This window comes from Suncus etruscus, chromosome 5 (genome assembly GCF_024139225.1).
Source record: "Suncus etruscus isolate mSunEtr1 chromosome 5, mSunEtr1.pri.cur, whole genome shotgun sequence".
Taxonomy (NCBI): Eukaryota; Metazoa; Chordata; class Mammalia; order Eulipotyphla; family Soricidae; genus Suncus; species Suncus etruscus.
In genome coordinates this window covers 90,478,316-90,493,918 of record NC_064852.1, presented here as the reverse complement: position 1 = coordinate 90,493,918, position 15,603 = coordinate 90,478,316, and the positions used below count along the sequence as shown (strand labels likewise).

General features: G+C 38.2%; 1 protein-coding gene across 1 annotated transcript in view; it reads right to left on the bottom strand.

Moving 5' to 3' along the window:
- Window positions 1–15,603, bottom strand: part of LNPK (lunapark, ER junction formation factor) — a 90,440-nt gene that overhangs the window by 71,712 nt on the left and 3,125 nt on the right. The window contains exons 2-4 of the mRNA XM_049773450.1: window positions 8,525–8,624; window positions 6,018–6,059; window positions 4,955–5,142 (exon numbers count right to left, since the gene is read on the bottom strand). Coding sequence (XP_049629407.1) covers window positions 4,955–5,142; window positions 6,018–6,059; window positions 8,525–8,551 — 257 coding nt within the window. The 5' untranslated portion in view covers window positions 8,552–8,624. The remainder of the gene's footprint in view (window positions 1–4,954; window positions 5,143–6,017; window positions 6,060–8,524; window positions 8,625–15,603) is intronic.

Sequence of the window (15,603 nt, the reverse complement as noted above, 5' to 3'; positions counted from 1 at the left end):
GGGCGCCATACTGTACTGTGGATTAACCTTGTGCATGTAGGCAAGGCATTGAGCTCAGTCCTCTGAGCTACACCCATGGTGTCAAAATTCAGTATTTATGTTATAATTTAAATTTCAGTAATAACTAATAACTAATAACTAAAAAAAATCAGAAGTAAAATAAAGGATATTATTTTAAATGTGACTTATACAAGTTCCTTCACATTGCATGCTAAAGAGATAAAAATCTTAAACCATCTTATATAGAAAATACTGACATTCTAATACAGAAAACAATTTGAGACTCAGAGATAAATTATCAATAGGCTGCTTGTCTGAACCAGGTTCAATCCCTAGCACCCCATATAGTACTTTGAGCTCTGCCACAACTGATCCCTAAGTGCAGCACCAGGAGTAAGGTCTGAGCACCACTGGTCTTGGCAAATAATAATAATTATAATAATTTTGGAAGGGTTGGAACTATACAAAATAGGGTCACTCCTGATCTATCACTTGTGTGTCAAGTAAAAGCATTCAGAGGACTGGGAGAGAGCACAAAGGTGCTTGCCTAGCATGCAGCTGTGTGACATTGGTTCAAATCCCATCACCATATTAAGTTTCCCTGAGCAATGCCAGGTGTAGTTCCTGAGCACAAAGCCAGGTGTGGCTGCTGAGCACTGCCAGATCTTCTGTCACCCATCCACCCCACCCCACCCCCGCCCCTTCCCCGGATGAAGGAAAAGCACTTGGAAAATTTTGCATGTAGACACCAACCACTGTTTCTCGTTATAAGGTAGGTTGCTAAATTTTATAAGGAAAGTTGACAGAGATGAGCCAGAAAAACAATATATTTTATTGTGCCTTTCTGCCTCTGATTTTTCAAGTAAACGCTAGTGCAGATCTCAAAACTTTTGTTTCCAAAGGAATAATGCTCAGAAACGAGATCAGGCATAGCTCATATGACACACAGAAAAGAGCTATGATAAGTTTCCTATTTACCATAACATCCACTTTCACAAGGCTGTATTTTCACTTCAGATTTTTTTGATTTTCATCAATCAGAAAGACAATGCTATTCTTTGTTGGATAACCCTATGCTTACAAAAGTCAAGAGTTCCCTGAAATAGAAGCTGCAACTGTTGAGAACCAGGTCACAAGTATAAAAAAAAACAAAGTGAGAAATTGCTCTGCAGCTTAATAGGACAAGAAATACTAGATATAGGTGATGCAGAACAGGACACAAAATAAAGATATGAAAGCTTCAAGTTACAATAGAAAAAAAGATAAAGTAAAAACTTACAAATATAAAAAAAATACTTTTAAATATACTTTTAAAAATACTTTTAAAAATAGTATATATTATTTGACAAAAAACTCTTCAGAGTCATTAACAGATCTAGCAAATCATAATTTGTGGATAGCATTCTTAACAGCAGAAGATTAATTTTTAGATAGAAGTGGATACCAAATGTATTTTTTCTCATATTGGAAAATATACTTCAACCAACTAATCATTTAATACTTAATCCCTTTCTAGATTTCTTCTCACCCCTCTTCTTTTTTTTGAAAAGGGGTATTTTTTTAATCCACTATTGGGGCTGAAGAAATAGCATAGTAGGTATGATGCTTGCCTTGCTCATGGCCTACCCAGTCTATCTCCAGCATCCTATATTGTTCCCCAAGCCTGCCAGGAGAAATTTCTGAGCTCAGAATCAGGAGTAACCCCAGAGAGCGGCCAGGTGTGGCTCAAAAGCCAAACCAAATGAACAAACCTGAAAGGCATTCTAGAGCTCAGGGAAGTGAGATAAGAGTTAGGCTTCGGGGCACGCAGTGGCGCTAGAGGTAAGGTGCCTGCCTTGCCTGCGCTAGCCTTGGACAGACCGCAGTTCGATCCCCCAGTTCGATCCCCCAGGGTCCCATATGGTCCCCCAAGCCAGGAGCAACTTCTGAGCACATAGCCAGGAATAACCCCAGAGCGTTACCGGGTGTGGCCCAAAAAACAAACAAACAAACAAAAAAAGGAGTTAGGCTTCAGGCCTTGCGTGCACCGAACTGGGATTCAATGCTGGGCACCCAAGCTAGAGGCCCCTAAGAACTGCCAGGGGTAGCCTAGGAGGCCCCCCAAGTGTCATTGGGGTAGTAGCTTTGGTGGCATTCTGTAAGAAAAGGGGGTGATTGTTTTGTTTTGTGTTTATTAAAAAATGTCTTCCCGGGGCGGAGAGATAGCATGGAGGTAAGGCGTTTGCCTTTCATGCAGGAGGTCATCGGTTCGAATCCCGGTGCCCCAGATGGTCCCCCATGCCTGCCAGGAGCAATTTCTGAGCCTGGAGCTAGGAATAACCCCTGAGCACAGCCGGGTGTGACCCAAAAACCACAAAAAAAAAAAAAAAAAAAAGTCTTCCCACTACACTTAAAACCTAAGATTAAGATTCTATCCATGAATTATAAGATCCACAAAACATACCTTCTACCTTAACTATCTATTTTTTTTTCTACATAATCCAGACTTTGGCCCTCTTTCAATACTTCAAAGTGACTATATACTATCTTAAAACTAATCAAATTGGTACCTTTAACCTCAGTCTGAGTTAGTCAGGCACAAAAAATTAGAAATACAGATTCTGGGGATGGGCATTAAAAAAAAGAAAGAAAGAAATACAGATTCTGTAGCATGTCCAGGTTGTAAGCAAGGCTCAACAGCTCAAATAAGCAGAAAACTGACTACTGACTAAACACAATCTCTGTTCCCTGAGCCTGACTCCCAACAGATAATATAAACAGTTAAGGGGTTCAATAAAAGCAAAAGTTGTGATATTTACATTGCTGTGACCATAGTGTAATATACAATCAACAAGTACCTTTAAAGAATAGTATTGAAGTCATGGTCATTTCCTATTCTATTCTTACCTGAACACATGTTTGTTTTTTTTGTTTTGTTTTTTTTTTTTGGTTTTTGGGCCACACCCGGTGACGCTCAGGGGTTACTCCTGGCTATGTGCTCAGAAGTCGCTCCTGGCTTGGGGGACCATATGGGACGCCGGGGGATCGAACCGCAGTCCTGTCCAAGGCTAGCGCAGGTAAGGCAGGCACCTTACCTCTTGCGCCACCGCCCGGCCCCAGAACACATGTTTGTTGCTCTCGCTTGTTTTATTCAAGAGACTATCCTGACATTGGGATTTTTTTTTTTTTTTTTGGATTTTGGTTTTTGGTTTTTGGACCATACCCGGCAGTGCTCAGGGATTATTCCTGGCTATCTGCTCAGAAATAGCTTCTGGCAGGCACTCGGGACCATATGGACACCAGGATTCGAACCAACCACCTTAAATCCTGGGTCGGCTGCTTACAAGGCAAATGCCGCTGTGCTATCTCTGTGCTATGTCTCCGACATTGGGATTCTTAAGGGGATGATCTCTCACACTGTATGCCATCAAGTCTTTATAGTATGCAACCTCTTCTGCTAAAATACACTATGCAAGAAGTCATACCACTCTTGGGACTATACTCACCTTTTAGATCTAAACTCAAACATTATTCTTTCTTGAGAGCTGAGGTAGAAGTAGGCACAATGCTAAATATAATCTATTTACTCCACTTACAAATTCTCATTCTGGTTATAAGCTCAAACAGTAAGTAAGCATGTACCATATGAAAATATTTTGCAAATAAAATCAAGCATTTTTCAGCTAATTTTAAAGTAGGAATATTATTCTGGAAAGTTCTATAAGTTTTGTTTCATTTTGTTTTGCAGTTAATACCCAGCAAGACTCAGGGCTAATTCCTGGTTCTGTGCTCAGGGATCACTTTTGGCAGACTTGAGGGACAATTTGGAGTACTGGGAATTAAACCTGGGTTGGCCACATAAAAAAGCAAGAATGCTACCTTCTGTTCTATGAGTTCTATGGCTCTGGCCCCCATTTAATCTTTGTTTTTTTTTTTATTTTTATTTTTGTTTTTTTTGTTTGTTTTGTTTTTGGGTCACACCCAGCAGCAGCAGCGCTCAGAGGTTACTCCTGGCTCTGTGCTCAGAAATCGCAAGTTACTCCTGGCTCTGTGCTCAGAAATTGCAGGGGGGACCATATGGGATGCCAGGATTCTAACTACCATCCTTCTGCATATAAGGCAAACGCCCTACCTCCAAGCTATCTCTCCTACTCCACCCATTTAATCTTTGTAAGCAGTTTTTCCCTATCCATGGTAGAATAGATAATCAGGAGGTACAGTGGAGTCTGCCTGAATGAACCTTGAAGATGTTCTCAGAGACTCTTAAATTTGCTAAGCTAGAGGCTGCACCTTGATTTAGACCTGTAAAATCCTAAGCAGAAATCCCGTCAAACCAATTAAATCTAGCCAATACAATTAAGATATAATAAATGAATGTGGTTTTAATTCACTGAATTTGTGGCAGCACTAGAAATTGAGGCCTTTTCTTGACCCCATTCCACCAAACCAGACAGGTTTAGGAACACTGCTAACTGATCTTAGCATTTTGTGCTTTTCTTTCATAACATTCATAGCATTTCATAACATTTATCATACAATTTAAGAGGGTGGTCTTGGTGCTTAATAATCCCTCTCCCCCTCTCCCCTTCCCCTCCCCCTCTCTCCCTCTCCCCCTGATCCCCTCTCTCTTCTCTCCCACCCCTCCCTGATCACCCATCTCAAACTTCCCCTGGTTTATTTCCCCTGCTCCAAACCCCTTTTCCCAGGGTTGGATTATAGTGTGTGTAGCACCACACCAAAGGAAATCATGACTATTGGAAAACAAAATACTGCTTTATGGAACCACTACTAAAGTCACTAGGTTATATTCCTTGAATATATTAGATTATAAATAAATGTCTAAAACAGTTGTTATACTCTTTTAAGGAAATATTTTTTAAACTGCAAACATAGAGTTTGAGATACCATATACTAATAAAAGGAGACTACATTAAAACTAACTTGATTGAAAGAAGAGTTAAAAAAAATTACTTACATCAATGGGAAAGCAAAAAATGGGAGTGTCATAGCAAGTCTTGCTGAAAGTTCATCAGGAAGATACCACAAGTATACAATTAAACTTGTAAATAGATAGAGTACTGAGGAGTAGAGAATTAATCTTCCAACCCATAATTTTTGTAATCTCTGATTTTTTTCCCTAAATTCTTCCAAGGCTTGAATTTCCTGTTAAGAGAAAATTCCAGTTATTAAATCTCAACTTTCACTATAAAACTAAAATGCTAACAAATTTTATGTAACAGAAAAGGAGTAGGAAAAATTAAAAGTTCATAAAACATTATAACAGTTTGAAACATATTAATATAAAACTAAATATGAAACCAAGATTTCACACACACACACACACACACACACACCCCACACACACACGAAAATGACTATTCTAACAAATCACTTTTGACCCAAACTCAAAATACTATTTTTTATCATATAAAAAAGTATTAAAAATTGGCCATGAGTAATTGGTATTTATTAAGTCAAACAAGTGCTAATTCTCTTTGTAAAAGGTCTATAAAGGTCTATGAAAAGAATAAATTAAGGGCCAGAGCAATAATAGAGGGGTAGGGAATTTGCCTTGTATGCAGCCAAATCAGTTTCAATTCCTAGCATCCCATATGGTCCTCTAAGTACCACAAGGAGTAATTCCTGAGTGTAGAGCCAGGGGCAAACCCTGAGTACCACCAAGTAGGTTCCCAAAAAACAAAGGAAAAAAAATAATAAAAATTAAAATAGTGACCCATTTTAAATTGTTTGTCTATTCATTATTCTCAAAATCCTCCCCACCCAAAATAACCTTTTCTGGTAAGGGGAAGTATAAATACAGTGTCATACATAAAATTTCATTATAATTAATTATAATTAATTCTATTTCTTGAAAGATTTCTTAAGTTAAATTTTGGATTATTTTGAGGGATGTAATATTAAAATTCTCAGATTATAAGTATTTTAAAATCCCACACCAGAACTCCAGAGTAATATATACTAAATGAATATTTGCTTAACACCTAAATGAATAAAGCACCCACAGTCAAAGAACATACCTTGTCTATATTTTCTAAAACTTCTACAGTTGAAGGCTTTGTCTGTTATAAAATAGAAAAAAGGATATTAAAACTTGTTCTGCAAAATTATAAGCACATTTTATATAATAATAAAATACCATTTTAACCCCAAAGTAAGTTTTTTCTAATATGCCAGGCCATATGTATTCTTGATTACTTATAAGATTTAGTTTCAAGTAATAATTACGTATTTTATATAGAATCATATAACATTAAATAAAGCACTTTCTACTGAATTTCTTTTAATTCAAGGTGTTCTCAATTTTTTGCACCTTAATTTCCACCAAAAATATTTTCATTAAAAAGTTGCTTAGATGGGCCTGGAGAGATAGCACAGCGGCGTTTGCCTTGCAAGCAGCCGATCCAGGACCAAAGGTGGTTGGTTCGAATCCCGGTGTCCCATATGGTCACCTGTGCCTGCCAGGAGCTATTTCTGAGCAGACAGCCAGGAGTAATCCCTGAGCACTGCCGGGTGTGACCCAAAAACCAAAAAAAAAAAGGTTGCTTAGATAAGATTATTGAAAATAACACATATTTTACTATTCTGACTAGAGATGATCTGATTTGCTACTGCAGAAAGATCATACAGGACTCTAGAAGTCAAAATTACTAGGATCCTAATTTTTGAATTCATGAAGTACTTTTTTGGGTTTTATTCTTTATTTTTTAATTTTTTTTGGCCCTGCCCCTCATGAAGTACTTTTTCTGAAGATCAAATTTTAAAGTGAAATTTAAGAATACTTCATTATGGAACAGCTTCTTGTTTGTCAAAGACATTTTTATACCATGCAGAATAAAAACCAGAACAATGGCTCACATAACACTTGAGAAATATTTACCAATTATGTACTTGACAATTTAAGAGGGTCATGAATATCAATTCATTATAGCCCACAAGTTAAAATTATAAAATTGCTATTTATATTAAGTCAAAGCTATTGAATACTCAAAATCTCAAATGCTTTCATCTTTTTTTAATGTATGCATATACTTTATTAGGTATTCATCTCTTTCACTTGACCATTCATTTTTCCCCTCATTCATTATTTTTCTCAGTCCCCTAACTGCCTAGAAGAGTAATAGAACATCTTAGGAATAAATGCTTTCATCTCTTAAGAAAGACAAAGAAAAACAGATAAATTTAATTCTCAAGTATAATTTTAAAAAAGTCTTTTTTGGAAGCAGTCAATAAATATATTCCAAAACATAGTTCTTCCAGCAATACATTCAAAAACTTCAATTAGATACCAAGAATTGATAAGACTTCCATTTTATGATAATAAGGACTTCAAAAAATAAAAGAAGTTTGCCATAAACTATCTTGTCTACTCTTAAGGGAGAATATTCATCAATTTTTTTTATTTTTATAACTCTAAATTTAAAATATTTCCTCTAATGACTTAAACAACAAAACTGATTTTAATTTTTATTTAACCTGTAATTCCGAAGTGTATTCAGTGTATCTTTAGTAAATATTTATGATAACCATTGCACAAAATTTTAGGCCTAGAAAAACATAAATATTGCATAGAATATTTTATTTTACCTATCTTTGAAATAAAAATGTAATCTAGGCAAAATAAGAAAAACTGGCCAAGGGGCCGGCGAGGTGGAGCTAGAGAGGGTCTGCCTTGCAAGCACTAGCCAAGGAAAGATTGAGACCAAGGTTCGATCCCCCTCTCCCAGCGTCCCATATGGTCCCCCCAAGCCAGGGGCAATTTCTGAGCGCTTAGCCAGGAGTAACCCCTGAGCATCAAACGGGTGTGGCCCAAAAAAACCAAAACAAAACAAAAAAACTGGCCACTTAGATATAAATAAATGGGTCGGGAAACAAAATAAAATAAATCTACTAACTAAGGACTATTAAAATCCAAATGCGGGGGGGGGGGGAATCCAAATGAAAAAAAAATAAAAAAATAGCAGGAGCTGGAGTAATACAATAGCACAGCAGGTAGGGCGTTTGCCTGCACAACACCAACCTGGGTTTGATCCCCAGCATCCCATAAAATACTGAGCCTGCTAAGAGTGATTTATAAAGGCAGATCAGGGACTAGCCCCTGAGCGTCTCCAGTTGTGGCCCCCCAAAACAAGCATAAAAGCCACAAAGCCAAGGGGATAACTATAAATTCTGGAACTTATGTTTGTAGGCTATAGCTGTACAAGCGTTGAGTTTGATCCCCAGCACTGCATTACCCCAAACCCACAAGCACCTCCTGCAACAGTGGCTTCCATCACAGCTGAACCTGAGCAGAAATATCACTGAGCTCTATAATTTAACAGGTCCTGACCCATTGGTCAAATGTTATCATAAGTGATCTTCAACCACTACCTGGGAGACACTCTCTCATATCCGTAAAAGAAAAATCTTACAATTAGGGACAATATCAAGCAACCACTCATGTCAGTACCACACACCATACCTCCAATAACTCTTTATTACTCTTTCATACTAGACTAAGAATTTGTCATAAAGAAATGTAACTTACCCTCCATCGAGAAAATAATCCACCCATCTTCTAGTTGCAGAAATTGGGAACTGTGGTTGATATCATCAATTGTCCAAAAGAATACACAGCTAGAAATAAAGTATTTTAAATAGTTTAATTTTACTATATAGCACATGGCCACACAATTATGAAACACTGCTTAAAATACTATAAAATACTAATTCATTTGGCCTAGATTTGTGTTAAATGTCAGTTTTGTATCAAGATAAAAATCCATCTTTTAAAAAGTTCTGAACAGGACATGTTTAAAAGTAAAACTTCTGCTGGAAAGGCTTTCTAAATGACAAACTTTTTTTTTTTTTTTTTGGGGGGGGTCACACCCGGCAGTGCTCAGGGATTACTCCTGGCTGTCTGCTCAGAAATAACTCCTGGCAGGCACAGGGGACCATATGGGACACCGGGATTTGAACCAACCACCTTTGGTCCTGGATCGGCTGCTTGCAAGGCAAATGCCGCTGTGCTATCTCTCCGGGCCCATGACAAACTTTTTTAAAAACGTATATTCATATCAATTTGTAATTTTTTTTTTAAAGTAGCAGCCTCCTTTTTTTTTTTTTATAAGAAAAGCTTTACTGTATGATTTTTATCCTACATGCTTCAATACAACTATTTCTTTTGGGGGGGGAGGGATTGGTCACACAGGCAGCACTCAGGGGTTACTCCTGGTTCTGACATCAGAAATTGCTTCTGGCAGGTTCAGGGGACCATATGGAATGCCAGAAAACGACCAGGGTCCTTTGGGGTTGGATGCAAGGCAAAAGCCCTACCACTCTGCTATCACTCCAGACCCCAATACAACTAATCTATCATGCAGCTAGCTCCCAACTTAAACTTTGAATAATAATTTACTATTTAGAATACATCACGGTGCAAGTAGATAACAAAAAGCCAACTGAATTTTTAATAAGCTGTCAACTAGCTATATATCTTTCCTTTAAAGACTTTTTCTGTGATTCTCAAATGTATTGCAATATTGCCCGTATGTATGCAAATGAATCTATTATATTCTATAAGTTTACCAGTCAATAATTATATTTTTATTTTTAAGCTGAAAATTTAAAACTATACTTCTAGTCATTTTATAAGATTATAATTATATACTACAAACATATAAAAATTACTTTATATCCAACAAAAAAATTTTAGTTAAAATTCTCAATTTTATAAAAAGGTATAATCATAAAATAATGCAGTACCATGAAAATATATTCATTCCACAAGACCTTATCATTAAATAAGACATATGATATTGGACTTTCTCAGAGATGCAACAAAGAGCCTGACTATAAAATACTTTCACTTCAAAATGTTTGGTTTTCTTGTTTGTTTGTTTGTTTGTTTTTGGACCACACCCAGCAGTACTCAGGGGTTACTCCTGGCTCTGTGCAGATATCGCTCCAGGCAGGTTCGGGGGACCATATGGGATGCCAGGGACTGAACCCGGGTCTGTCAGGGGTTGGCCACATGCAAGGCAAATGCCCTATCACTGGGCTATTACTCCAGCCCCACTTCAAAATAATTTTATTTTTTTTTTTGGTTTTTGGGCCACACCCAGCGGTACTTAGGGGTTACTGTTACTCCTGGTTGTCTGCTCAGAAATAGCTCCTGGCAGGCACGGGGGACCATATGGGACACCGGGATTCGAACCAACCACCTTTGGTCCTGGATCGGCTGCTTGCAAGGCAAACGCCCCTGTGCTATCTCTCCGGGCCCTCAAATAATTTTTAAAGACAGATATACATATTATGTCCTGAAAAGTTCTGAAATTATTTCTACTACTGATACATGCAAGCTGTAAAGATTTTTTATACTAATTCAATATTCAACTTTGTAATTCACATTTTGTAAGGAATGCAGTAACTTTTTTTAATGACTGAAAATAGAAATTTCTGAATACAGTAAATAGATCTTAAACGACCCAAAGATATAGCTTAAAGTGGTAGTCACTTACATGCTTCAAGCCAAGAGTTTTCTCCCAAATATGAAAGAACCCTACCTACCCCCTAGCACCACTGTGTGTGGCCTTGGTGGCCCCAGAACACATCTGTGGTCCCCTGCAGCACCAGGTCTTAGCAGCACATTGTCAGGCACTAGCTAGATCCTCACCACAGGGCCAATTAATTGCAGGCAATGGCCCTGGCGCCCTTGACTCTGCTAGGAAACCTTCTCTCACCAAAAAAAAATAAATGGACCAGGGGTCATCAAAATTTTTAAAAAGGGGGCCAGTTCACTGTCCCTCAGACCATTAGAGGGCCAGACTATTGTTTTAAAAAAAGCTATTGAAGAACCCTGTCTGAGAATGAGAGAAGTTGAGAGACAAAGAGGAAGGGGAATCGGAGAATGCAGGCACTTTCCACACAAGCACTGCAGACTCTGGATGAGTCTATTTAGGATAAGAAGCAGCAGCAGCAGGAGCCAAAACACCTGGTGGGCTGGTAAATGTCCTAGGAGGGCCACATGTAGCTTGAGGGCTGTAGTGTAAGGATCCCTGAAATAGACTTTAAAACAATCTCTGTGACAAGTGTCTGGGGAGTCACCACTTTGGTATATTATTTTGAAATTAGCATATGTTGTTCAGCAGAGTTTTGTATAAATGACCTACACATTTTGTTTTGTAATAGTTATGTCATTCAAAAAAGGTCTATAGGCATCACAAATCAATTTTAATATATAAAAGTATTAACAATAATGACAGTTAAACTCCCGGTAAACACTCATATAGGCCCTAAAACAACACATCCATAAATTTTACCACTGCTGTTTTGCAAATGAAGAAACTGAGCTAGAGAAAATGGAAAACGATTCCCAAAGACATTAAGTAGTAGGTCAAACATGGTATTTTAGTTGTGATCTTTAAAAGAAAGCAGTCATAGGGGTTGAAAAGACAGTATAGGGATTAAGAAGCTTGCTTTGCACAAGTTGGCCAGGTTCAATTCCCAGTACATCTGGTTTCCCAGACACCAACAGTAGTGATCCCTGGGCAGAGTAAGGAATAAATGCTAAGCACCAGTTGAGTGTGGCCTGAGAACAAAACAAAACAAAAAAGGAGGAGGGGGAAGTAACCAGATATTCTCAATAATACAAAAATCATTTAGTTTAGGTGGCCAGATCAACAGTACTACAGGTAGGCTCTTACTTGCCTTACACTTGGCTAACTGAGGTTCAATATTCAGCACTACATATATATGGTCCCCAGAGCCCACCAGGAGTGAGTCCTGAGCACAGAGCCAAGAGTAAACCATGAGCATAGCCAGGTACTGCCAAGAAACCAAAAAGCTAAATTGTTTGCTAAATGGATTCTAATGTAATTATTTACATATAGGTATCTGAAAGCACCTTAAATTACCTCAAATAGTTGACAAAAAACAGTGGGATAAAATGAGAAACAGTCTTACAATTCCTTCATTTGGTTAAAACTGAATGTTTAAATCCATATAGAAGAAAAGTTAATTGATCTGCCAAAATCATGCTCCAATTAGGAACTAGATATCCACAAATACTGTCAATACTCTTTTACTGCACCACTTTTGAGGCAATTCAGTATAAGTAAACAAAATATTGGAATGCCAACTTTGACATCAAATATTTACTTGAAGAACTATATTGGTGTGACTAAAACTATAATTTAACCCCTTGTTTCTCAACTTTTTTCAACTGTGGGCTCTTATGACCTTGTTTCCTTCTGTGGAACTTCCTACCTGCCCCATTCTACTATCTATCCGGCCGGCCCCCTAGTCTCAAGCTATGTGCCTCACTCCATTTATACTCTATTTCACCCACTTGGTTCACCCTCGAGACCTACAAGAAATATACAACCAGTTAAACAGTCATTTAACCTTGAAGACCCCTAAAACAGATGTTTGTATTTTAAAATTTGTCCCCCAAAACACGAAGGTAAAAGTCATTAAACTCTACGTGCATACTTTTGGTTCAAAATGAACAGACCAGTCAACATTTTATCTTCCAGAAATTTTACTATCAAATTTTGATATTTGTTAAAGTATCTTATTGTTGATTTACTATATCATAGTTTACAAGGTCTGTTGCCTTTAAGCATTTATTTCCTTACTGTGTCTTTATATCCCACATAAGGGGTAACTCTGTATTTGAAGAGGCCCTTAAGCACTGAAAAGTTTCAGTAACATAATGCATTCTAAATTCTTGCAACAGAACTTGCTAATTTCTCAACTATTGTGTTCAGTTCTGTAGTCATTGCTGTTTTCTAACCCATCTTGGCTTTCTTTCAAAATTATGGATGGGGCCTGAGAGATAGCACAGCAGTAGGCGTTTGCCTTGCAAGCAGCTGACCCAAGACTGAAGATGGTTCAAATTCCAGCATCCTATATGGTTCCCTGAGCCAGCCAGGAGTGATTTCTGAGAGCAGAGCCAGGAGTAACTCAAGTGCAGCCGGTATGTCACCTCAAACCCCCACTCCAAAAAAATACCTATGGGAACCAAATAACTAGCATTTCTTCCTGAAGCATAAATCAGTCTGCTTACTTTTTTTTTTTTTTTTGGTTTTTGGGCCACACCCAGTGGTGCTCAGGGGTTATTCCTGGTTGTCTGCTCAGAAATAGCTCCTGGCAGGCACGGGGGACCATATGGGATACCGGGATTCAAACCAACCACCTTTGGTCCTAGATTGGCTGCTTGCAAGGCAAACGCCACTGTGCTATCTCTCTGGGCCCCAGTCTGCTTACTTTTAAGTAGAGTGTCTGCTAATCTCTAGTGATATGGCCCTGAAGAACTCTTCCATGGACAAGTACCGTCTCATTCCTCTTTGATTATTACCATGGAACCTGACATGGCCTTAAGAGTTGAGTACATCTAATGTATTTTACAATGAATAACACTACCTATCATATTATTTGTATATTTTCTATTAGTTGTGGCTTGGGTATGGGAATTTAAATTTAAGATTTAAATATATGTAAGGCTCCACAAACTAATCCAAGGAAAGTTGGTCTGAAGCAGGGATCACCAGAGGAAATAAACCAAACCAAACTGTGATCCAGGAGCTTTCCAGTTCCTGGAGCAAGAACCTGATGTCCCACCAAAACTAAAGTTTTTATTAAGTACCAGAATCCACAAGGCTGGACAAACTGCAGACAAAAGACTTCTCCCTAGCCCAGTCCAAATCTAGGTAACTTTAGAAATGTAAAGAGAGGGGGGAGGGCAAGGAGCCAGCTTTGTTTAGGGTGAAATTCTTTTTTTTTTGTTTTGTTTTGTTTTTTTTGTTTTTTGGGGCCACACCCGTTGACGCTCAGAGGTTACTCCTGGCTATGCGCTCAGAAGTCGCTCCTGGCTTGGGGGACCATATGGGACGTCGGGGGATCGAACCTCGGTCCGTCCAAGGCTAGCGCAGGTAAGGCAGGCATCTTACCTCCAGCGCCACCACCCAGCCCCTTTTTTTTTTTTTTGAGTCACGCTGAGCAAGGCTCAGGGGTTACTCCTGGATCTCAGAAATGCTAAGAAATCACTCGGGGGCCCATATGGGTTGCTGGGATTCGAACCACCGACCTTCCGCACGCCAGGCAAATGCCTTACCCCCATGCTATCTCTCCAGCCCCGAAAATTCTTTTTGTTTTTAAATAATTTTATAGTTTTTTCTTTAAAATAATATCTTTATTTAAGCTCCATGATTATAAACATGATTGTAGTTGGGTTTCTGTCATAAAAAGGACACCTCCCCTTCAGGGTGAAAATTCTTAAAACAGCACACTGTGGATTAAAGCCTTTGAGATTAGACCCGACAGACTTTGAAGACAGTCTTCAAGGAAGTGTTCTATAATAGGATGCCAATGGCAAGGGCTACAGCATCAAATCTGAGTAAGTGGGACTACATCAAACAAAAAAGTTTCTATATGGCAAAAGAAACATGGGCTAAAATTAGAAGACAGCTAACTGAATGGGAAAAAATTTTTGTACTGAACACATCAGATAAAGGTTTGATATCTAGAATATATAAAGTACTCACAAAGGTTAATTCCACAAAACCTAAAAACCCATCAAAAAATGAGAGGAAGTGAACAGATACTTCTCTGAGGAAGACCAACAGATGTACAATAAGAATAAAAAAAAATGCTTATCATCACTTATCTTTAGAGAAATCCAAATCAAGACAACAATGAGATATCATCTTATACCAGTAAGGATAGCACATATCAAAACACTGGGAACAGGGGCCAGAACAATAGCACAGCGGTAGGGCTTTTGCCTTGCACATGGCCGACCTAGAATTGATGGTGGTTCGAATCCTAGCATTCCTTATGGTCCCCCAGCCCACCAGGAGTGATTTCTGAGCACAGAGTAACTCAGGAATAACCTGAGTGAAGCCAGGTGTTACCCAAAAAATTAAAAATTAAAAATTAAAAAAAAAAATACTAGGAACAATCTCTGTTGGCAGAGATGTGGTCAGAAAAAAACTTACATTCTCTGCTAGTGAGAATTTGCCTGGTCCAACCCCTATGGAAAACAGTATGGAGGGTTCTCAATAAACTCAAAATTGAGCCTGCCAAATGACCCAGCAATCCCTCTTTGGGCTATCTTTCCCCATGACAAAAAAACATCCATCCAAAAGGATGTATGTGAACGCCTATTCATTGCAGTACTCAATACAATAGCTAAGACTTGGAATCAACCTAGATGTCCAACAGACAAGTGGATCATGAAGATGTGGTAATGTATACAAAGGAATACTACATAGTTATAAGAAAAGATGGAATCATGCAAGCTGCCACAAATGGATGGAACTGGAAGATATTATGTTAAATGAAGTAAGACAGAAGGATAAATACAGAATGGTATCACTTATATGTGGTATTTAGAAAAACTCCATAAAGAAATGCAACAGTCCAAAAGGGAGTTGCCTTGAACACCCTTGGCCTCAGAATATAGAGAGGAGAAAGAACAAAACTGAGTGGAAGAGGAGAAACAAAAATATTTGAAAGGAATTTGGGCCAGGCTAAGCAGTCTCAGGTCTATTGGTAGAGATTTTTTAAAAAAGAAGGGGAGACAAAACTAAATATCCAAGTCAAAATCAACAACAATGGAATCAA